This window comes from Equus asinus, chromosome 29 (assembly GCF_041296235.1).
Source record: "Equus asinus isolate D_3611 breed Donkey chromosome 29, EquAss-T2T_v2, whole genome shotgun sequence".
Classification (NCBI taxonomy): Eukaryota; Metazoa; Chordata; class Mammalia; order Perissodactyla; family Equidae; genus Equus; species Equus asinus.
Window position 1 is genome coordinate 31365438 of NC_091818.1, and position 24348 is coordinate 31389785.

The 24348-nt window shown below is 40.0% G+C and overlaps 2 protein-coding genes across 3 annotated transcripts in view; one reads left to right on the top strand and one right to left on the bottom strand.

Annotated features, from left to right (window-relative positions):
• RSU1 (Ras suppressor protein 1) overlaps positions 1-24348 on the top strand; it is a 308922-nt gene that overhangs the window by 265030 nt on the left and 19544 nt on the right. The window lies entirely within an intron of this gene.
• Positions 1-24348, bottom strand: part of PTER (phosphotriesterase related) — a 56681-nt gene that overhangs the window by 23201 nt on the left and 9132 nt on the right. The window contains exons 1-3 of one of the 2 annotated variants that reach the window (XM_070501314.1): positions 4435-4502; positions 3295-3761; positions 1381-1646 (exon numbers count right to left, since the gene is read on the bottom strand). In XM_070501314.1, coding sequence (XP_070357415.1) covers positions 1381-1646; positions 3295-3726 — 698 coding nt within the window. In that variant the 5' untranslated portion in view covers positions 3727-3761; positions 4435-4502. Of the gene's footprint in view, positions 1-1380; positions 1647-3294; positions 3762-4434; positions 4503-24348 lie in introns of those variants that run through there. The other variant, XM_044762183.2, reaches the window with a different exon arrangement.

Consider the following 24348-nt stretch of genomic DNA (forward strand, 5'->3'; position numbering starts at 1 on the left):
TAGATTCATTTGTACTGTGTTAATTCCTTGATCAATTCAATCAAAAGGCTAATGTCTAGCCTTTGCAACACTTAGGCTTCTTCATAAAATGACCTGCAGTCAACATCTGTATATTTAGTCAATTATTGTGCTGACCCCTCCCCATCTAATATAATGCGTAGGGGGTTGAGTGGTGGACCCCAAAAAGATATGTCCACGTTCTATCCCCCTGAACCTCTGGAAGTGACCCTATTTGGGAGAAGGGCCTTATAGATGTAATTAAGATCTTAAGATGAGATCATTCTGGATTATCTGAGTGGGGGTTAAATCTAATGATAAGTGTCCTTATAAGAAACAAAAGAGGAGAAGACAAAGACAGACAGGAGGCCATGTGAAGACAGTGGCAGAAACTGAAGTTATGCATCCACAAGCCAAGGAATGCCCAGAACAATGAGACAATGGAAGCAGCAAGGAAGAATTCTCCTCAAGAGTCTTTGGAGGAAAGGCACCTTGCCAACACCTTGATTTCAGACTTCTGGCCTCCAGAACTATGAGAAAATAAATTGTTATTGTTTTAAGGCTCCCAGTTTCTTTTCTTCTCTTTTCTTTTTGCTGAGGAAGATTAGCCCAGAGCTAGCATCCGTTGCCAATCCTCCTCATTTTTTGCTTGAGGAACATTAGCACTGACCTAACATCTGTGCCAATCTTCTGCCACTTATATGTGGGTCACTGCCACAGCATGGCTGATGAGTGGTGTAGGTCCATGCCTGGGATCTGAATCAGCGAATCCAGACCACCGAAGAGGAGCGCGCCGAACTTAACTGCTATGCCACAGGGCGGGCCCCTTTCGGGTTTCTTATAATTTGTTACAGTACTCATAGGAAACTAAGACATAATACCACCAAATAATATACCTATTACTATTATTTTTTATAACTGCATTTTCCAAAATTCAGATGACTCAAACCACTAGTCACAACAGCAAACCTGAACATTTATATTTGTGGTTTCCCCTTCCCTTTATATTTGCAGATAAATTTATTGCTCTAACTACTGGCAAATACTGAGCATGTGGAATTGGCAGCTACTGTGATGTCAGACCCTGAGACAAAGAAGTGAAGTAGACAGTGACACCTACTCTGAAGGGTTATGAAGGATTAAGTAAATTAAGAGAAATGACTCATACAAAACACCTGAGATACTATCTGACACAGAATAGAGACACAAAAATGGCAGCACTGACTTTTATTAATGTCTAATGTAAAACTTTATAAATACTACCTTCCAGGTAGCGAGTGGTTTTCTCCAGTTGACTGGTATGTCATTGACCTGGTGACTTTATTTATTTGATCATCCATAACCATTTGGTGGTTTGCACTGATTTGTAGTTAGTCTACTTACCTATCAAGGTGGGACATAACTGTCCTGGAGATGTCTGCACCTGCTTCTTGCAACACCTGGATAATCTGAAATGGTGCACTTGGATTCCTTCCAGGGTGAATGATAACAGGACAGCCAAGCTGAGCCTGAGCATGAGCTGTCGCCTGAAGAACCTTTCTTTCACTCTCGGTCAGAGGCCAGGAGCAACCAATTTCTCCGATAACGCCACACTTGATACTGGTTCCATCGGCCCCATGGAGAATTTCATTAATGAGGACACCAGTAAGCTAAGGAAGGGTGAGAATGAAAATATTTTATAGGGCCAGCCCCATGGCCGAGTGGTTAAGTTTGTGCGCTTTGCTTCTGCGGCCTGGGGTTCGCCAGTTCTGATCTTGGGTGTGGACCTACACACCGCTCATCAAGCCATGCTGTGGCAGCATCCCACATAGAAGAACTAGAATGTCCTACAACTAGGGTTTACAACTATATACTGGGGCTTTGGGGAGAAAAAACCCAAACAAACAGAAAAGAGGGAGGTTGGCAACAGATGTTAGCTCAGAGCCAATCTTCCTCAAAAAAAAGCCTTAAAAAAAAGAAAATATTTTATAGACTGTGGAATTTATCAACCTAGAGTCACCACAGTGTGTGAATGAATTTATTCATTTAGTCATTCATTCTTTTAAAAATGTATTCATCATTCATTCAATTAATATTGGCCAAGGAGAAAGGCATTTTGCTGGCCAAATCTCAAATCCAACAAGTTATTCTAAATGAGAGATTTCATAATATCTTACTGTGATTATTTAAAAAGAAATTCATGGAATTAGGAAAGTCACTGTAGGGGAAAAAAGTGACTTATTGAAAGTACGTTCAGATTGAGAAAAAAATCTATAATTTAACCTGAGGAGTATCTTGAACATAAAAAGTCTGCCCTCGAATCTACATCATCTGTAGCAAGTAATTCTCTAATTCTCCCTATTTATTCTGTCCTTTACCCTCTACAGCATAGCAAATTCACAGCACACAATACTAATATTATATTTTTGGGTTTGTATTTATATTTACTGCTATGAGCAGTTGGAAGAATATGTAATCCCTGACATCAGGACAGTCTACAAATAATAGAAACATATAAAAAGGGAATGGCCTAATTGGAAAATAACACAGATAAAACTTTGAAATACAAGTTTTTTAAAGATCAACTGATTCTTTGCAAAGATTGCAGCTGACATGCTATGCCTATCAAAGAGGCAATGGAAGATACATACAAATATATACATATGTGAATAAACATGTATAAACACATATATGTATGTATAGAAAGAGAGCACAAACACATGCAAAACAGCTTTACAGCTTATTCTTTCCTTTTGTCCCTGAAAGATTTACTTCCTCCTGCCCATTCTTGCTTAAGCTCGGTATTATGACAAAAATGGGGAAGGGATTTTCTTCCACCCCTCCTGTTTTGTAAAAGGAGAAAGAAACATATTCGCCCATGTGCCAAGTCTCTGCCTGCCGAGATTCACCCTACAGTGAATTTTTATTGCTGGTGATTATAAAATCCAGAAAGAAAATTGAGGTTGCATAACTGAAGCTTATAATGGAAAACTGAGGTTTACAAACACACTGGGGCACCACTATTGAGCAAAGATACGATATATACAAATCTAAGTATTAACACGTTGGTTTTTTTTGGTGGCTAGGGCACTAAGATCTCCTTCCTCGACACTTTCTCTTTACGAAATGAAAAGTTCCTAATTTGGGTCTCAAGTGTAGATGTTTTTGCTAGCTAGCAAATTTCTGTAGCATGCCCAGCTACCTCTGAGCCAATGACATTTCCAAATGTCGATGACACGTAGGGACAATCCCATGTCTAAAGTTCTGGCTATTCTGAAATTAGACACAAGTATTGTCAAAGAACTTAGGGCTTTTTACCTGCTCCACTGACATGGCTCTGGTCTCTGAAGAGTGAGTTGCATCCACATAAAACCCAGCTCCGGAGATGATATGGACGCCAGTCTCTTCTGCAAACCACTTCAGAGTCTGCACATCTCGGCTAATCCCGGTGGTTGTGTTCTCCACCAAGGCTCCCCCACCTTTGGCTTTAAAACACAACAGTTCTTCCTTTATAGCTTCCGTCTCCTGATTCAACTGAAGATTCTCTTTATGGGAATAAGGATTTTTCTGAATCCAATATAAATTTTTCATCATAATAGGTTCCTTAGAGATAACTTCATGAGACGGAGGCGGCGGGTAGTAAGAGCAGTCAAAGGTCATTGTCAAATGCTCATGGGTCAGAGTGCGGCCCAGTTCGTTTGGCTCCACAAGGCCCAAAACGGTTTGGACTTTCCCACTTAAGGAAGACATTTCTGATGGCAGCAGGAGATGATCTAAAAAGAGTGCTTTTTGGAAAAAAGAAAACTATAATCAGAAATTTAGCACACACATAAATTTTGTCCCTAAGGATGAGAGGCTGCGAACGTATACCCATGTAAGAAAGAGAATCAATGAAACTTGAGATACGATCTCTCTTATAATCCTGCCAAAGTCAGAGTCTGTCCCTTGTAAATTGCTTAAGTTCATTGCAACTCCAAGCAGCGTGCATGGTGTTAAATGTCCCCCAGCCACTTCCACTGGGACTCCTCTGCCTGATTTAATCCCAGACTCATCTCCTGGAAATATTTCTTGTTATTCAGTTCACATTTTTCTTCTGCTTAATATTATCTCATTAGTTATAGCTATGCTTCCTTGGATAATTCAAAAATAATCTCCATGAAAAAAAACTTTTCATAATCAATAACTTATATCAGAACCAGGCATGTATAAAAACTGTTTCACTTGTCATTTTTCAGCTAAATTAAATATGCTGAGGCTATGGATTGTTCCATTACTCATTCACTATCCAAGTGGACAAACTTCTGTGGAAGATCCACCAAGTGCCAGAAATGGGAGCTATAAAGAGGCAGACGACAAAATCTCTGAACTTGAGGATTTCTACAGATTATTCCCTCAAAATAACTGGGGAGAGCACACCTATGCTTAATAATGAAAGAAGAAAAACAAAAAGAAACAAACCTTTCCACTCTTGACGTTTTATTTTGTCTACAGCACACGGTCAGAAATACACTTCAAAAATAGGCAAAAGCAAAAATTCTTAGTCATAATGAAAGTGACTAGGATTTATCGAAACTGAAATCTGCTCTCTCTAAAATGAGGAAATATCTCTCTGTTTAACCTCTGTTTCTTTCATTTGTAACACAAATTAAGTATTCACAAAGGTTCTGTCAGTGATGATAAGAACCCCAATTCCAGTGTTTCCATTTGAAAGCGCATTTCCTAAATGCAGGGATGTCGCTTGGAAAGAAAACGGCACTCCCGAAACTGCCAAAGACAAACACCTACATGGCCAAGAGCAAAACCACCAGCTTTCTAGAAAGAGTGTCCCACACAGAGCACCAGCCAGACACACTCAGAGGACAGAGAAAAAGGTGGGCTGGGAAGTAGGTAAAAGAGTATCTTTCAAAGCTCTCAAATTGTCCCTTTAAAAGACATGCTGAAATCATTTTTCCCCACATCCCTTTGAAGGCCTTCTCTGACTTTCTGAGCATCAGTTTTCTTGTCTGTAATATTAGAATAACAATGCACGTTTCGTAGGCTGTCATAAGAATTAAATTAAATTAGAGACCACAGATAAAAGAGACTTGTAAATGTGTTTGGCACACAGTGCATGTTCAAAAAATAGTAGCTTTGTTAAGCTAGTTCTGGGAACTATTATGTATTTCCTAAGTAATTTCTTTTCAGAGGAAGTGCTTGATTAGAGAGGAGATCTTGTGAGGGAGCCATGGGTAGACGACAAACTTGTAATGGGTCTAGCGTATACATGAAACAAGGTGAAAACCAATCAGCGTTGGAGAAAAGAGAGTACTGAGCTATAGGCTAATTTACCTCAAGCGACTGCAATTATCTGGAACTAGGGTGTTTGATATATACCGTCGGCCCTCCATATCTAGGGGTTCCGCATCCGCAGATTCAACCAACCACGATGGAAAGGCTCATGGTGGTTGCATCTGTACTGAACATGTACAGATGTTTTTATTTTATTATTCCCTAAATAGTATAGTATAACAACTATTTAGAGCATTAACATTGTATTAGGTATTACAAGTAATCTAGAGATGATTTAAAGTACACAAGAGGATGTGCATGGGTTATATGCAGATGCTACACTATTTTACATAATGGACTTGAGAATCTGCAGATTTAGCATCAAGGAGCGGTCCTGGAACCAATCACCTGTGGGTATTGGGGGATGACTGTATTGGCCCACAATGCATAAATGATTGATTTAGACTGTCTGACACAGCACTTTAGGACTTATGGCTAGCATGGCCTCTAATTTTTTTTGACAGTGCTCTTCTGCAAGCCACGCTTCCAACATCTAAATAATTCACATGGTGGCCATGATGAAAGAAGATGGCATCTGGTTAGAGAATCACTGTGTAGCTGCCAGTCACGACCCAGGACATTATTTGTCACTGACGATGTTGAGGAACTCACTGTTCCATGCCTTATGCCTTGTTACTGAGAGCCAGGAATATGTAGCTAGTTCCTTCAGTTGATGAAATCAGAGTACTATTGATAATAGATTCAATCTTCCATATGGGTTCATTTGCTCTTTCCTTCCTCTGGCTGATCCGCTCAAAGACGTGTTTCTAGAGTCACTGGGGGGCCAGAAACTTGGATAAATTGATAAAACACTATCACTTATACTAGAAAAGTACCCAACTATATTTAATTGATACAGATTTGAAAGAGCAATGTTGGTAAGTTTCAAGCTCACAAGCTGTGAGTCTTCACGGAAAAAAATCATTTAAGAAATGTCATCTCTTCTGGGAAATTCCTCTAACGCTCTCAGGCAGAGCTGGTTGGTGTTTCCTATGATCGTACACAATGTCACCCATACTTAAAGGATAAGGAAAGATTAAAGAACAAACTGTAGCCAACACTGCTGTAAGCTGGAATGTGTCTTTTAGCGGGATAAAATATGTGTGTAGAATTCATGGTTCCTGTGTGGGAATCCCTTTTCAGTCTACATTCAGCCTAGAAGTTGTTCTCTTCCCAATATACAGGCAAAGGGCTATTAATGGCCTTCTGCCACCAAGATGAGAGTTCACCGAACAGGGAGGAAGATCATGGACAAAGAGAGCGGCAGTGCGCAACTGTGCAGACAGGAGTAACCCCCAACGCAGAAAGCAGGCTTTAGGCATTCTGCAGAGCAACCAGGGGAAGCTTCCGCATTGCACATACCCGCACGGAAGGTAGCGGAAGAAGGGACAGCCAGAGCCATAAACACATTTGCCGAAAGCTTTGTTGTACTTCAGATGTGAAATGTGAGCAGTCAGAGAGACTGAGGGTAATCTGCAGTTACTATGACAGTCTGGTCAAAGGAAACAACCGTTCTCATCTCAATGGGTATGGAATCAAAAAAGACATCGAACTTTAGGGAAAATAAAAAGAACGAAAGAAGAGAATCAGAGAACAGTACTACAGCACTGAGCTGCAAACCAGACACAATATGTAGGATTTGTTTTTTCTCAAAAACATATGCATAAATTAACTTTTTTCAACTATACAGCAAGTTGGTTGAATTATCAAAGATTTGGTGGTGAGTGGGTAGTTTGGGGGCAATTCTAGTTTAGTTTGGCTGAGATCTTTGCCGCAGCTTTTCAACCTGGCCATTATTCTTAAGATTTTTCTGTCTACCTAGGCTGAATATCCATTTCGGTTACACTTCGCGTTTCAGAAGGCAGGACTTCTGGAACTCTGAATATTTGACATATGAATGAGCGGAATTTCTCTTAAATGTAGTCCTCCCTATTGCATACACATATGCCCTTTTCCTGCCCTGCCTCTGCTGCACCAGCTCCTAGACCTGGTTTAAGGTACTCAATTTACAATTTTAGAAGCGATGGTCAAATCGGCAAGCTGATGTTTAGTGAGTTCATTTTCAGTTCACGTCTCCAGCAGCTGTGTGAGTTCTAATCCCTATAATAAATCCCTTGTTCTGTTTCACTTATAGCTGTTTTCTTTCCCTGATTAAACCCTAACTGATCAAAAGTGGGAAGGCATTTCACAGTTTTATGCAGGAGAAGAAACGAACTGAATAACCTGGCAGCCATGTGGAGAACGGACAGAAGGGGGGCCAGTGGGCCTGGAAAGAAACCAGCAGGGTGTTGAGAGAGTCTGGAAAAAATCAGGTGGTGCCCTGGGCGGAGATGACACCAGTGGAGACAGTGAGAAAGTAGAAGCAGTACGAGGTACAGCGGATGGACATTTCCAACTCGACTTGCCAGTGCTATAAAAGTATCAATAAGTGGACTCCTAAGAAAAGAGTAGTGTCTGGTGCAAATGTGTGAGCACTTCTCTTTTTTTATGGCTTACATCACACAGAGCAGCCATACTCCATAAACACTGCACTTAAAAGCTGCCATTTGATTTGTGACCAAAATAGTTTGAAAACCACATAATAATTTTTAAAGCTTGTTTGAGTATTTCCATCATGTGCAAGTTCACACCTGTGACACGTCTTCTCCTAAACAGCATCAGTTCAGTGGCTGAACAACAATGACACAAGGATTTCCTCCTCGCACACATCACCACACGTCCACTCACCCAGATATTTATGGTTAAATGGCTCTGCTGCATAGCGATTTAGAACTTTTCATATTAAACATTGTCAACAAAGTCAATAACCATGCCTGAGTAAAGAGAAAGAAATCCAACCGCCTTAGTACACAGAGCAATAATGGGACCCAGCAAGTTCTTCGAAATGTGACATAAATAAAACAAAACCACTCCGAGATATACACGAGCAGCTTGTATCTTGTATTCAGAGGAGAATGGTGAGTTTCATTTCCAAGATTTTTTTTTTTTCCTATTTGACTAAGGAAGTAGGAGAGACAATCTGGGGATATTTCCGAATTCCAAAGAACAAATATGAACGTGGTGGCAGAGATGTACCCAGGAGGTGACAATCATGGAAAAAGGCATTCAGACAGGTCTGCCTGGGAGAGGTCCCACCCTCTGGTCAGCTCAGGCCTTCCCCATCCTGCGCTCCTAGAGATGAACGGTTTATCTAAAGTGATAGGTCAGTTCAGTCCAGTGCTCCTTCAAGTCAGATGTCACACTGGGCCCATCAGCTGAAGGGATCTGGCTTGTGGCTTAACTGACTCTTTAGTCAAACATGTGCTAATGGCTCAATCCTTCAAGTCACACACACTATGACTTTGGTAAATAGTACTAGTGGCTTCTAGAATTTATCTGTTTAGTCAACAGATGAAAATATTTTCTCCTTAATAAAAGGAAGGGAGAGAGAAAGGAGGAAGGGAGTGAAGGGAGGAAAAGGAGGGTGGGAGGAGGGGAGAGGGATGGGGGAGGGAGGGCAGGAAAACCCATTATCCCATTCAGGTCAAAGTGCAACATTATTCACTACTTAGAGTAACATCCCAAGAGTTGGGACAAATGCAATATTGTCACAACACTGCCTGCAGAACTGACCTCTATGGCTTTCTTCACTGGAAAAACTTGAGATCTGGCTAATCCCGGCCCTTCTTGTTCTCAGAAGAAGCTTCCACACACAGTGCTGTGAGAACGTTGGATGTAAATGTTTTGGTTTTGCTCCTGACATGTAGGCTTGGGCGTGAAACATACCAAGTGACTGGATACAACATTTCTACCTTCTTTTTCTTCGTAAAGATCTCTCGGCATTGAAGTTAGTTCTCAGCTTTGTATAGAGGGAATTTTCTCTTCCGTGGATTCCTAGCAATAGGTTGTCATCCAGAAGCAACATTTTGAGCAAATTGCCCAGCAGGTCCTTAACTGTATTTAGTCATTAAAGAACTTAAAATTTTTGCTGCTTTTAACTTCTGGCAAATTACAAATTAATGTTTTAAACACATAAAATATCTATATTCCTTACACAATTTCATTTGGAAGGCTATTCTTGAGGTGGCTTGGTTTACTTGGAAGAACAGTAAGTTCAGAGTCAAGAGCTCGTGGCTTTTCCTCTAAATAGCTGTGTGACTTTGGGCAAGTAAATTAACCACTCTGGGCCTATTTTCTCATCTGCGCAATGAAGGGGACCAGATGACATCCATGGTTCTATGAGACCCTTTACCTTGAAATGGATATTACTGACTTTCTGTGGATCCTTACCTAGCAAAGAAGGCTGTACTTTAGAACAGTTTTTAAAATGTGCATACATACATGCATATACATGTAATGAGACAATGAATGAATTTCATTCATTAACTATCAGTGAAGGCTATAGTTTAAGAATGGATATAAAAATGTATATTTTATATACATGTGCACACATACATGCATGTACATGGACACAGAGAGAGAGAGAATGAATGAATTTCAGTTTCAGACCCTTCTAAGTATAAAAGAGAACTCTAGGAGGAATGGTTGGTTTGAAAGAACTCTGAACTTGAGTCCTGGCTCCAATGTTTCCTAGCTGTGTGATTGTGGAAAATTTAAAAGATGACAACGAGTTTAGTTTTCTCACTTGAAAACTGGAATAATATCTGCCTGACCTACAGCATAAGATTTGAAATGAAAAGCAAATAAGATGGTACCTCAAAGCACTACCTAAATTATAAAACAGTATACACTCAGGAATTATCAGATGCCAAACTTTGAATTATTTTCCAGATATTTGCTGAGTATCCTCAGGCAAATGAACCTACACATGTTCTTTAAACAAACTAATGACAAGGTTCGGCAGGGAAGTTTATGAATCAAACGGAGGCTCTGATTTGCGTATAAATAAATTCCCTTCCTGGAGGCCTGTGATTGTTAGAAGCAGATTGACTGTTGCCATTGACATCACAACTCATTAGGCTTTTTGGAAATGAGCTGCTGAAGTGATTGCAGCTAGAGAAGGTCCTCATTATCCAAGAGTAACTGATACTGGAAATGCCTTTTTAAATGAATTCGCTTAATAACAGCGTGTTAGCTGGCCTCCAGCGGTGGCTTTGGGTGAGCTGTGCCTTCCGATGTTCGCATCCTCGGGCAGCCCTCTTCCACGGTGAAGCTAACTGGCCTGGGACTCGCTTTAACCGACAGAATGTGGTGGATGTAACGCTACGCCAGTTTGGAACCTGAATCTTTGGAAGGAAGGATCTTCCGCTCTTGTGCTTTGCGGAACCTTGACATGTAATGTAAGAAGTCTGCCTTCTTCCCCTGCAGAGGAGGAGAGGCCCTAAGACTATGTGGAGAGAGAGAACCCCCCAGTCACACCAGGGTCCCCACTGAGCTCAGCCTTGTGGCTGTCCCTATGAAGCCACCAGATAAGTCGGTGAATCATCTTGAAGACTCCAACCCAGCCAAGACCCCAGATGACTACAGGCCCGGCTGCAGCCAACCCAGCAGAGTCTGGCCAACCCACAGAATTATGGGAGATAGTCAAACAATAGTTTGAAACCTGTGTTTTGGGGATGGTTTGTTACACAGCAATAGATAACCAAAATATACAGAGACCAACATTGAATAAGAAGTCATATTGAAAGGAATTGATTAAGATTGCAAATTAGAAAAATAAAATAAATATTATATGAATAAGTCATAATTGTAAATATCCTAATTCTTAGAACAAAGAATTAATTGAATGTTGGATTTTGGGGGCAGGGGGTATAATTTTTTGGACAAAATTATGTGAAATGACATCCTTTACTTGACTTTTGCGCCCCAATGATGAAAAAGATTATTTTTGCAAAAGTATTTCTGAAGACTTTACCATGTTTTACTGAGGTCCTTTATTAACCAATTGCTATTGCAACTTTTCTTTCTTTCTTTCTTTCTTGCTGAGGAAGATTGTCACTGAGTTAACATCTGTGTCAATCTTTCACCACTTTGTATGTGGGTTACCACCTCAGCATGGCTGCTGACAAGTGGTGTATGTCCACGCCTGGGAACCGAACCTGGGCCACCGAAGCAGAGCATGCCAAACTTAACCACTAGGCCACAGGGCCGGCCCCACAACTTATTCTCTTTTGAAACACTTGTTCTGACCTAATCCATGCCAATTTCTTTTCTTGGGTTGTTATGGGTCTAACTCTGTCACATCCTCATTCGGCATTTAGCAGTTCTCCAATATCACTTTCATCCACTTCATGACAAACTGCTCCCTTTTATTAAAGGTTTCAATTTTACTTTGCAATCTATTTGTATCACATTACTTGATATTTATAAATATTTACAGCAATCAGCCAGAGATGGAGCAAAACATGCTAAGATGCTAGGTAGGAACAGAAATTAGTATGAAGGAAATAGGAATGCTTGAATGAGAATTAATTTGTTTTTTTCAAGGAAGATTAGCCCTGAGCCAACATCTGCCGCCAATCCTCCTCTTTTTGCTGAGGAAGACTGGCCCTGAGCTAATATCCATGCCCATCTTCCTCTATTTTATGTGGGATGCCTACCACAGCATGGCTTGACAAACTGTGTAGGTCTGCACCCAGTATCTGAACCAGCGAACCCCGGGCTGCCGAAGCGGAATGTGTGAACTTAACCACTGTGCCACTAGGCCAACCCCAAGAATTAACTTTTCAATGGTCAAACTATGGATTTGGTTAATCTAAGTAACCTGTTAACTGGGGGAGGGGCATTTATAATGAATATATCATATAATGAGATTCAACAGCTTATCTCAGCACGTCACGTACTGAATTGGTCTATTCAGAGATTTGTCTCCATTTGACTATGTGCTCTGTGTGTGTGTGTGTGTGTGTGTGTGTGTGTGTGTGTGTGTAGGAGGGGAATTGGGGCTCTCTCTTTTGTCCCCTAAACTTATATAGAATCTACCATTTGGTTTGCATTTGTGAAACGGAACTGAACTGAGTATAGAAAAAGAAAGGAATTAGTTTATGCCTTAATTAAAGAATGAAAGAGTGAAAAAGTTTCGTTCTAAAGTGAATAAAATGAAATTTACCATGACTCTGAAATGCCAATATAATTAAAGGTTTCCCTTTCTTTTTTTTTTGGTTGAAGTCTGAAAGTGGAACTGGAACAAAAAATATATAGAACCAGACTTCAAATCCCATTGGACTAAAATATCCCACAAATAATTACTTTTTCTTTTATACACAAACAAATGTGACAGTCTAGTTTAAATTATTCCTTCTGAGTGATAAATGAAGAGGGCAGTGGCTACATACACAAAATCCTCATGCCTACAAACTAAACCCTAAAGCATGATGTATTTCTTGAAAATAATTTCCAGAGGATACAACATAATGGGAAACTGTCCAAATTTCGAATAGCTCTTCAAATGTCCAAATATCAAATAACTGGGATTTTTTGGAGGAATTACTGTGGCCAGATAAGCCTCAAGACATGGTGGGGGGAGAGAGATGCTTGATTTCAGCTTTGTGTCGACAGTGCTAAATAATAAAAACATTTAAAAGGCATAACACTTGTAAGGAAATTAACTTACACTTGCAACACAGGAAACATCAAATAATCACTTAGAATTTTTCATGAGTAGAAATCTAGCTTCATACTTCAGGAGTAAAGCTTTCCACTTTAATGGCAATGTGGTCCTAAAAGGTGGCAGAAGTGGTCATGTTGTGGGGGTGCAATAGCATCACTTGGGAGGCAGTTAGAACAAATCTGACCGACGGATCACTGACTGGTTTGTGAAACATAAGCAAGATCATAGTGTGACAACACGACAGCCCTCCCGTAGTGACACTGGCAAAGGTGCCAATGTGCTCATCTTTTCTGAAAAGCAGGTTAGCAATATGTATCTGGAGTCTTAAAATTTTGCTTTGCTGCTGGGGATCTGTCTTAAGAAAGTATTTAGATACATGTAAAAAATATTTATACACAAAGATTTCATTGTGGTGGGGCTGGCCCGGTGGCACAGCGGTTAAGTTTGCATGTTCCACTTCGGCGGCCCGGGGTTCGCTGGTTCAGATCCTGGGTGCAGACATGGCACCGCTTGGCAAGCCATGCTGTGATAGGCATCCCACATATAAAGTAGAGGAAGGTGGGCACAGATGTTAGCTCAGGGCCAGTCTTCTTCAGCAAAAGAAGAGGAGGATTGGCAGCAAATGTTAGCTCAGGGCTAATCTTCCTCAAAAAAAAAAAAAAAGATTTCATTGTCGCATTATTAGGATAATGACCAAGAGATCTCATAATATGGGAATGTTTACACATATGATGGGACATTATGCAAACATTCAAGTTGTATTTTCAAAGAATATTTAATGACCTAGGAAAATACTCTTATAATGTGTGAAAAAACAAAATACAAAACTGTATTGGAAGTATTATAAATGTATGGAGAGTGTATATATCTACAGATACATAGAGCTTAACTAGAAATACTAAAATGTTATATGTATCTTTGGGGGGAAGAAGAAGTAAAGACAGACCATTTTTTCTTCATTACGATTTAATGTACTTTTCAGTTTTTTACGTTTATCTTTTTCCTTTATAATCAGTAAAAGAGGGTAAAATGGGAAAAGATCAATCTTACCAGTGTAAACTATCTGATGCCTATGCTAATGTCACATGTAAAATAATAGAATATAGATTTTGAATCTTCCAACTGAAACACACAAAGATTTATGAACTCAAGAGCTATTTTAGATTCTTCTTTGTTATCACAGAATTGCTAATTGCTGGTCATGCCTGAAATCTGATATTGTTCATGTGCAAATATTTCTGATCAAATTCCATCCCTTTGCAGTGGCTATGGTCCACTCTGATTTAATTCGAGCTGTTTGACCGGGTCCTTCAGGGGCTGATCTTGACTCTCATGGCAGTCCTCGAGCCCAGTGAGAATTTTGGAAAAGGTTCAGCAGCCTGAGGAATTCTTATGACAATCAAGTCACACAAGGACCAAGGTCCCACTATTGAGTACACCCTGTGTGGGGTTAGGAGTGCAGATAAGGGGTTGTCAAAGAGACACTTCATGGGAAAATGTCAGAAATTATGAAGCGTGGGTCATCATTTATTTACAAGTGAAAAAGAGGGATAAAACAAAATAAATTTTAAGTAAAGATAAACCACATAAGGATAAAACTATAAAAAGAATCTGTTTTTTTAAGGAGAGTTAACAGCCTTTCGTAGGCTAGCAGAAAAACATAAGAAAGATGAAATAAAAACAGTTTTCTATCCGCTGGGTCCCCCTCCTATTTGTTCTCCATAGACTAGAGATCCTGATAAAACAGATTTGATCACGTCTCTGCCTTGCTTAAAAATTTTCCCTAAAAGTTTCCCATTTCCTTTAGGATTCAGTCCAAAATACTTGGCATAACCTATAAGGCACTGCATGATCTAGTTCCTGCCTGCTTCTCCAAAACTTATTTCATTCCACACTCTACCCTTTCTCTCTGATCCTTCTGCTCCCTGGCCTTTCAGTTACTTAAAAATGCCAGATTCTTGGGGCTGGCCTGGTGGCGTAGTCGTTAAGTTCTTGCTCTGCACTTCAGCTGCCCGGGGTTTGTGGGTTTGGATCCTGGATGCAGACCTATATGTTGTTCATCAAGGCATGCTGTGGCGGCAATCCACACACAAAATAGAGGAAGACGGGCACAGATCTTAGCTCAGGGACAATCTTCCTCAAGCAAAAAGAGGAAGATTGGCAACAGATGTTAGCTCAGGGCCAGTCTTCCTCATCACACACACACAAACACAAAACCAGACTTCACCGTAGGGTATTCCTACAAATTTCAGTTTGTGTTTTCTCCCTCACTGATTTTCTGGCTAAATTCTCAACTTAGTATCATTTCCTCAGAAGCTTTCTCTATTTCCAAGCTTGTCTGGTCCTGAGGGCACCTTAGACTTGGGTCCCTAGATACGTTCTCTACAACCCCTCCTGGTCACAAGGCGCTTGGGGGACCTTCTCCCCATAACCCAATCTACCTCTCTGCAGAAGCCTCCCACAGATTAACCCTTTAGCATCTTGCTTCTCTATCCATAAAAAAATAGTTATCATAGATTTGACAAATACTTATTGAGCATTCCTTAATGAACTGATTCCTTAAGTTTGAGACCTGGGCCAGGCAGGTAGGGCCTATGGGAGACAGCCAACATGTCTGCGCCTGTCTCAAGGTCTTTGAATGCGTCTCTGCCTCTTTTTTCTGAGTTTACAGATCCAGCTCACTCCCCCTTGGCTTCTCCAACCCATTTCCCACCCTGGCTAACTTCTATTAGGCCTTCAGGATGGGGCTTTGGCATCTTTGCTAATTAGAAGCTTTTCCTGATGTTCCTCCTTGTTGCTCAAGCAGTCTGGGTCAGATGCTGATTCTAAGTTCTCTCCTGGCACCTTCACACTCACTCCTTACGTTCACGACTCTCCATCAGACTTTGAGTCCATGTCTGTCTCTCGGCCCGCAGCCCCTGCAGTGCCTGGCACATAGTTAGTACTTGATTAACATTTATACGCTGGCTTGTTTTAATCCAGCCTTATTCCACAAAGGATTTGAGGTAATTTGCACAAAAGACACATAAAGTCGAGGAAACAAATATTAAGGAAAGGAGCAAGGAAATTATACAGGGAAGTAGAATCAGGCCCAGAGAAGTAAAACAGGTTAACGGTTATTAGAAAAGGGCCAAAAAATTTTTTTCCTGGAATATTTCTTTAATATATTTCTGACAATAGATAATTCTGAGATCATAGCACAACCCTTTTATGACATATCACAATATTTCTCTGAGTCAAAACAGCTAAAAATTATTAAAAAGCATGGAAAGTATTTCCCCCAAATCCATAGATTTTGATGCCATGTTTGTTTTTTCAACTTTCCTATATCTTCACACTCTAAGCTCTCAGAATGTAGTAAACACGCCATTTTAGCTTATTCTTCTGCACCCAAGACAATAGTACATAGGAATACATACGCTTTTTTTTTTTTTAACTTTTCTTTATTTAATAAGAGGGAGACTCGAGCATGTATAAACAACAGCAGGTGACTTTATCTTCAAGGAGATTTCTTATCGGAATTGGTAGAAGCCAATTATAAATCAGAAAACTAAAAATACTTAGAAAAATTAGTGCAGTGATTCTCAGCTGCAGCTACTCCTTTACAAGGAGTAAAGCTGAATAATGGCTCTTAGGCTAATTTTTTTAAAAGTATGGACCATCTGCACTAATTTCTTTTTAAGGCAGTTTAATTTTAAAATAATCTTCCTCGAACAACAGGAAGCCTTCTAGTTTCATGAGAAACTATCTGTCTAAAAGATATTTCCCATAAAATCATCTCAAATCCTTTATTTTGAAGACCACATAGTAGACTCTTAGCAAAAGTCTTGATTTTCGTTACCCTACTTAGCTAATTCAGAGTTAAAAAGAATCAGTGCCATGTATGTGCTTTTAGACTGTCAGACCTAGCCTGTTTGGTGTAAAAAATGGTAGTCGTGCAAAAAAGGTCTGAGAGCCACTGCAAGGAGAGTTTGAGGCTCTTCTGGCCTCATCCTAGCCCCCCTTGCCCTGTTCTAGTGACTTCCAAAACATGACCTGCTGCCTACTCGGACCCCATGTGTCCATGCCATATTTGATAGAAATGCTAAGCCATATTTAATGAAAAGGAGTCATATGTATAACTATCTGTTGTTTTGATTCCATTCCACCTTGATTCCATTCCCACACACAGAAAAGTAGTTACCAACTCTGAGCTGTATTAGGTGTTGGCAAGAACAGATGCTCAATAAATATCTGTTCAACCAATGAGCAGTTTGAGTTCTATCCACCCTTCAATTCCACACCGATGGGACATAATTTCAGCCAAAAGCAATCTCATGTTTCATTAGCATTGTGGCCTCTCTTTATAGCCATGTGATCAGCTCTTGTCATTCTTCTCGAAATATTAAGAAAAGCAGCTTTGATTCCTAGGTTTGAGGGGATAGCTTGGGCCTTAAATTCTCAGAGCACAGGAAGGCAACATCACGGAGCCTGCTTCCCAGGCACCCACAAATTTCGCCTGAGTTCATCTCAATTCAATGTAGCAAATGTTTGCTGAGGACCTACTATGTCCCAAGGAGGATGAAACAAAGATTAAAAAGGAAAAGTCTTGCTGCAGGAGGCTGAAGGGCCCCAACCCAGTGCCCAGCATGTGGTGAACATTCAATGCAAGATTGATATTTTCTTTATATTAGTGGGACACCTATGATATAAAGCAGAGTGCAGAAAATGTTAGAAAAGAGGTACAAAGCAAGCACTCTGGGGAGTATTGTCTGGACAACATTCACCAGTACTGGAGACATCGGGAAGGATTCCTGGAGGAGGTGGCATTTAGGCGAAACTGAAACAGTAAGAGGATTTTTACAAGGCGGCATTCTGGTGGCATGAGCAATGAAGGGCATGTTTCAGCATTGGTAAGCAATCTGTAGAGGCTCATACACAGGTTGCACGTCAGGTCCATAGCAGAAAACAATGATGCATGGGCCAGCCCCAGAGGATGAGACCTGTTGGGATGGTAATTGAATGGGCGGCCTGAGCACAGGCTGAAGGCTGGAGACAGGAGGCCAGGAGATGAGTTAGGAAACTAAAACAATTTTCATTGTTTGTTAGTGGTTCTAAGAGCAGGAATACATTTCAGGGGAGAGGAAGCCTGGATGAGCACTCTTTTCCCCCCACCTCTAACTTACAAAAGTGTTAGAATGATAGCTGTATAAGGTACTTTTCTCAATCATAGTTTGAAAACAAAATTAGAAAGTTGTAAAAGTTGACTAAAACCAGCATGACTTGAATACTGCTGGGAAAAAATTAAATCAAAATACTTAGAACAATTAGAAAGTTCAGCAATTGAACTCAACTCTCTAAACAATGACGACCACTATTCATATAACCTTGTATGAGTATGTCTTCACGAACTCTGCACTGAAGCCCTGGCTTTCTATATTGCTGGTTTCATTACCTTCAACAGATTATAGAGTATGGAAAGTATGATCTACAGTGATAATGCTGTGTGTTTCTCTGAAGAGCTTAAGGCACACTGCACGTTAATTAAATCTCCTAATGTCCTTGTGAAATAGGCAAGGGACCACCAGAAGGTGAGTCACAAAGTATAGGACACACTTTGAAATGAAATCCACTTTTATTATTATTGTACCCATTTCACCAATGAGGAAATGGGGCTGTTATTCAGGCAAGGATGATGAGCTAGCTTCCATTTTCACTGAAGGCAGTCTGCTGCTGTTGGTTCTGTAAACATCCCCTGGGAGGCCTTTAAAAATAGCATATAAAAACCATGACCTCTGAGGTTTTGCCTTTGAGATTCAACCAACATTTACTAATGAACACCTAAAACGTGCCCAAAGAAAATATGCATTGCCCTTTTCCTGCAAAAGAACACAGGACAAGAATCCCAATTTATCATGATGTATAATCTCTTGGCTTTGATTGGCTGGTTTATCAGAAGCTTGGCTGAGTTGTCTCAGCCTCCTTCCCTGTATCCACATACTTCTCTCAGCAACAGAGAGATGAGTGGGCCCTGGTCCTAAGGAGGTCATGCTGGGAGGAAAGTTAGTTATGGTAAAGACAGTACAAATCGTAGGGCTAGAAAAAATGGAAAAGACCAGAAAACTGATCAAGTCTTGACTCTTGGTTCTACCCTTAGGATAGTGGGAGAGATTCTAAAATCAGACTCTGAAAAACAAACCTACATGCAGTTATCATATATGATCTAGTTTATAAACCAACTCTCCTTCTAATAAAGGAAATTAAGGAGCTCAAACCACTTTTCCAGGCTATGGCACCGCTCTCTCCATCAACTACCTCCTGATGTCCCAGAAAATACAGTCATGGCTCCCAGGGAAACAGAGATTGCAGTTTGGAAAAAAAAAATCATAAAAAAAGATAGATGCTGTGGTTTTAGGTAATAGTTTTGTATCATTGAAGTCTGAAAAGCAAATGGAGATACAAATAATGAAATCCCATGGCAATATTTGGTTGTAAGATGGTTATATTGATCCAGAATATGCTCAGAGTTGTTTAGATTATCATAAAAATGAAAACACAGAATCAAAAATTTTGTCGAGGGGCCAGTCCAGTGGCGCAGCAGTTAACTACACACGTTCCGCTTCGGTGGCCCAGGGTTTGCCAGTTCAGATCCCAGGTGCGGACATGGCACCGCTTGGCAAGCCATGCTGTGGTAGGCGTCCCACATATAAAGTGGAAGAGGATGGGCACGGATGTTAGCTCAGGGCCAATCTTCCTCAGCAAAAAACAGGAGGATTGGCGGCAGATGTTAGCTCAGGGCTAATCTTCCTCAAAAACAAAAAAATTTGTTGAGAATTTGTGCGCCCTTAAGTTTGAGAAAAATTGCTTTAGAGATAGGCTTTACAAATGCGTCTGGAAAAGAAGGCAAGGTAACAAATTTTGCCTGGTCCTAAGAGAGTGTGACACCAGACACAGAAAGCTTTTTGTGGGGGGAAGACTAGTATGGGATGCACTAAAAATAAAGTAAAAAACAGCTTATTTCTACTCCTGAAAACTGATTTACTACAATAGGATCAAGGGCAAATCTGTAATAACTACGTGTGTCATAGAGCAATAATCACTCTTTCCCAATCTTTGAAATGCCAGAAAAACTGTTTGGATGGAATTCTCAATTCTCAGGATAAAAAGCCTCACAAAATCAGGAAAATTTCCAAAAGCCGAATAACAAATTTTTCATTAACTAATCCCTATGCACACGTTTGCCATTTGAATGTAAAGGGAATGTAATTGTTTATTTTCCCCATAAAAATAAGGTGTCCTAAAAGATTTAGAAAGGTTTCTAGCACTATATTTTAACTTGATACCTCAATCGTTGCTATCACCTGCTTCCTAAGAATTCACAGAATGTCATATATTTTAAATATTATTCAATACAATTATCTGTACAATTATGTAAGCAGAGGTCACCTTCATTGTAGTTCTAACCGTACTTTAACAATACTGCAGGTATACCAAAGGGCTATAATTTTAATCTCTTCTTTGGATTAGATTTATATCTGCCACTTTAATAATTTTAATTAGTTTCCTAAATAAAAAAGACAATTGTAAGTCAAACTAAAAATCTGCTGAAACACGGCAAATTATTAAATGCATCTAAGTAAGGTACGGTTTTGAATTTGGATGAATGGTTTTTAAGTAGGTAAAAATAAGTATTTTTGTTAATAGTAAATATTAAAATGCATAATACTTACCATTAAAATATGTGTTTCAATTAATGTTAATTATTTTTTATTGGCCCTGAACTAACATCTGTTGCCAATCTTTTTTTTTTTCTTTTTCTCCCCAAAGCCCCCCAGTACATAGTTGTATATTCTAGCTGTAGGTCCTTCTGGTTATGCTACGTGGGATGCCGCCTCAGCATGGCTTGATGAGTGATGCCACATCCATCCCCAGGATCTGAACTGGTGAAACCCTGGGCCGCCAAAGTGGAGCCCACGAACTTAACCACTCGGCCACGAGGCTGGCCCCTTTATCACTTTTTGTTGTTGTTGTTGAGGAAGATTAGCCCTGAGCTAACATCTGTGCCAGTCTTCCTCTTCTTTATATGTAGGTCACTGCCACAGCATGGCTGACAAGTGGTGTAGGTCTGTACCCTGGATCTGAACCCATGAACCTGGGCTGCTGAAGCGGAGTGTGCACGGGGCCACGGGGCCGGCCCCAGATGTTAATTACTATTTGATCTCAGAATTTTTGAGCTGGAAGGGACTATGGAGATTGTTTAATTCAAAGACTTCATTTTTAGATGCAAAAACTGAATCCTTGATCTTTTGAAGGCCAAATAGCCTGGACTAGAACCCAGTCTCTCAACCTGTCAGGCTAGTGTTGTTTATATTTAACCATGTGGATATTTACCATAAACAGCACATTAAGTGATCCTGGTGTCCATTAATGTGGAAGGACTATGCAGAGGTAACATCACTCACTGGTCTACGGAAGAAGCTACAATTATCCAGGACCAGGACATCGAATTGCAACTCCACTGTTGACTGGATAACAGGAAGCAAGCCACTTAATTGCACTGTGCTTTCCTTTTCCTAATTATAAAAATAAGGACTCAAGTAATTTAAACTTACCTACTTAAATTGGTTGTTGCAAGAAGGGGTAATAAAAATAACTCTAAAGCATACAGCATATCTCAATGTGAACTAAATACTTAATAACAAAAAGCTCATCTTAACTATATTTAAACCAAGGAGTAATAACCACTTTGAGTCATAATTTGGAGGGAGTATATATTAGCTATTGTGTGTCCATCTGAACAAGCAAATGCAGGAGGATATCTAACAAGTTCAGTAGCTCCTAAGTTTTCCTAGTTTTTCATAATCTATCTTTATGTTGACCTAAGCCATATAATAATTACAAGTTGAGAACAAACTAGAACTCTTACGACTTCTCAAATGCACTATTAATTCTTTAACAGAGAGAAGGGCTAATGAAGTACCTACAGTGTTGCTAATAGAATCTGGGGAATTTACTATAGAACCGTCCTGTAGCTGATCTAGGCAGAGCATAAACCCTGCCAAATACTACTCCCAATAATAAAATAGAGCTTCCCGGGTGGCATGTAAAATCGTCCAGCTTGAGGTGACCTTTACAGACAAACAAAAATTTATCAACTGGATTCTCTTGGATAAGAATAGATCTTGCAACTGGGAGGGACAGGATGAATAAATAAGATTTTAAAAGTATTGTATAATACCTATTTTTGAAGAAAAACTGTGTATAGTATGCATACAGAATAGTGAAAGAAAATACCCAGAGATACTAATACTGGTCATTTCTAGAGAGTAGAATGTTTTTTAGTTTTTTTCGTCTTCTCCTTTATGCTCAATATCTGTTTAGTTTGATTTGGAACATGGATTAATTTTGTTGTATATAAAAAAGTTTACTTAATTTGTTTTAGTCTCTTGATAAGGTACTATCACGCCCACTTCAAAATGAAACAAGAAGGCGTGCAATGTGAAGTGGTGGGAGTGGTAGAAATGAGAGTTGGCTCCAAGATTCTTGTATCCTGATCCTGGTTTGGGTTACTTACGTGGGCCAGCAGAGAGGGAGAAAGTCTGGGGAGGCCACTTGGATGTGAGCTTCCCACCTCGTAAGTACTAAAGGGCAGAGCTATACATGGTTTCCAGCCATTCTTAAGCTCATACTTGGCGTGCATTCTTCACCCCCAGTTTTCATTTCTGGATTGTATGTCTCTGTCTCAAATTTAAACAAGCTTTGCTTTCAGTGTTTAATTACAACTTAATGGAAATACTACTTGCATTCAAATTAGCTTTTAGTTTTCACTTCACGAATGTGCATCCCAGTTATTGTGTCATTATAATCTCATGTTATAATGGCTTCATAATGCAAGTCCCCGCAGAGTTGAATTAGTAGTTTCCTATGGTAATCGCCCATCACTATAATATCATAATCACATAAGCACAGTCCCCACATGCTTTCACTGCAATCATTTTGACATTGTAAGAGCATTTTAATAGTATTAGCATAGATTCCCCAGAGAAATCATCTCGTTGTCACTGCATTACCATATAAGATTAATTGTGATGGAGCCATGTTGTTATGATATGAAAGCTTAAAAAAAAAGTGATGCTCAGCAGTAAAGCATTTCTCTTCTCAAAATGTCACTGCATCTTGCAGTAAGATTTGCCATACTGCCCTTAATTGAATAGCTGTCCTTTCACAAGATGTAAATTTTTTGTTTTGGCTTGTTTTTCCTTTTTGTTTGTTTAGGACTCACGCAACAGTAATAAATTTGCTCAGCCCTTCTCTGTGGTATAGAAAGAAAAAGCAGACATGGTCCCTGTCTTCAGGGAGTTTATAATTTAATCAGGTTTACAACAAATTATATATATAGTATATAGGTAAACACAATTAATACTCTTATGATAAAGTACTCTGAAGTAACTGGCACTACATAGGGGAGAGAGCAAATAAATAAAGTGTTCAGAAGGGAAAATGTTTGATAATAACTAAAGGGTTAAACATATTAAACATAAAGACGGTGTGGCAGAAATGGGGGTGCATGTTGTCAGGGTTCCTAAGAGTCCAGCTGGCGTCTTTGTAGTCACTAACTCAGGGAAGAAGGAAGGCCACCAAAGACACTAGTAGTGGACACAGACACAGCGCCACCCCAAGGAGGAAGCGAGAACAGGTTATAGGCAGGAAACTGCTCCTCTGATCTCTACTGGTTTCAGTGCATAGAGTGGAAGCCGAACCTTGTTCGTTATTGCTAAGAGAAGGACTAGCAGAGATGTTCTCTTGAAGCATCGGGTCAAAGGCCAGAAAAAGGAAACTCCTGCTCAGAAAAGCACTGCCTAGCCCCCCATACTCTCCTTAGTTTGAAGCCACGGTGCAAAATGACTATGTTGTGTCAGTGACAAATGGCACACACTGCAGAGACTGGCAGGGAATGTGTTCATTTGAGGGGCCTCTAATCCTCCGGAACGCTCTGGGGACACCCCAGGAGAACTGCAAACAGACTGTCATAACTCTCCAGGAATCCTCCCTCTCAACGTTTAAGTGAGAACAATGTCACAGCCAACATTCAGCACCACGACTGGCCCATAGCAGGCATTCGATAAATGTTTAAGGATGGGTGAGTAAATTAACGTGACTGGAAAAAAATGGACCAGTTTCAGAGCTGCTGTGGGTCTGAAAACACAGAGAACAGATTTGGAATAAGTCCTCTCCAGTAGCATTAACAGCAGAGCAATCAACAACTGGCAATGTGTCCTGTATTATTAAAGACTCGCTTGCCTTCTTGGTTATGGCAAATCACAGCATTCCGAGGGGTAGCGATTGCTAATTTTCCCTTTCTCGACTCGTGTGTGCCTGGGAGATCTCAGAACTACTCCATGGCTCAGTTTTCAAAAAGAAGTAATAACACATTTTAAATTGGAACACAATGAGGATAAAGATCTGCTCTCTAAGAGCTCAAGGCTACTTTCACCAACAAGCTGTGGAGCAATATA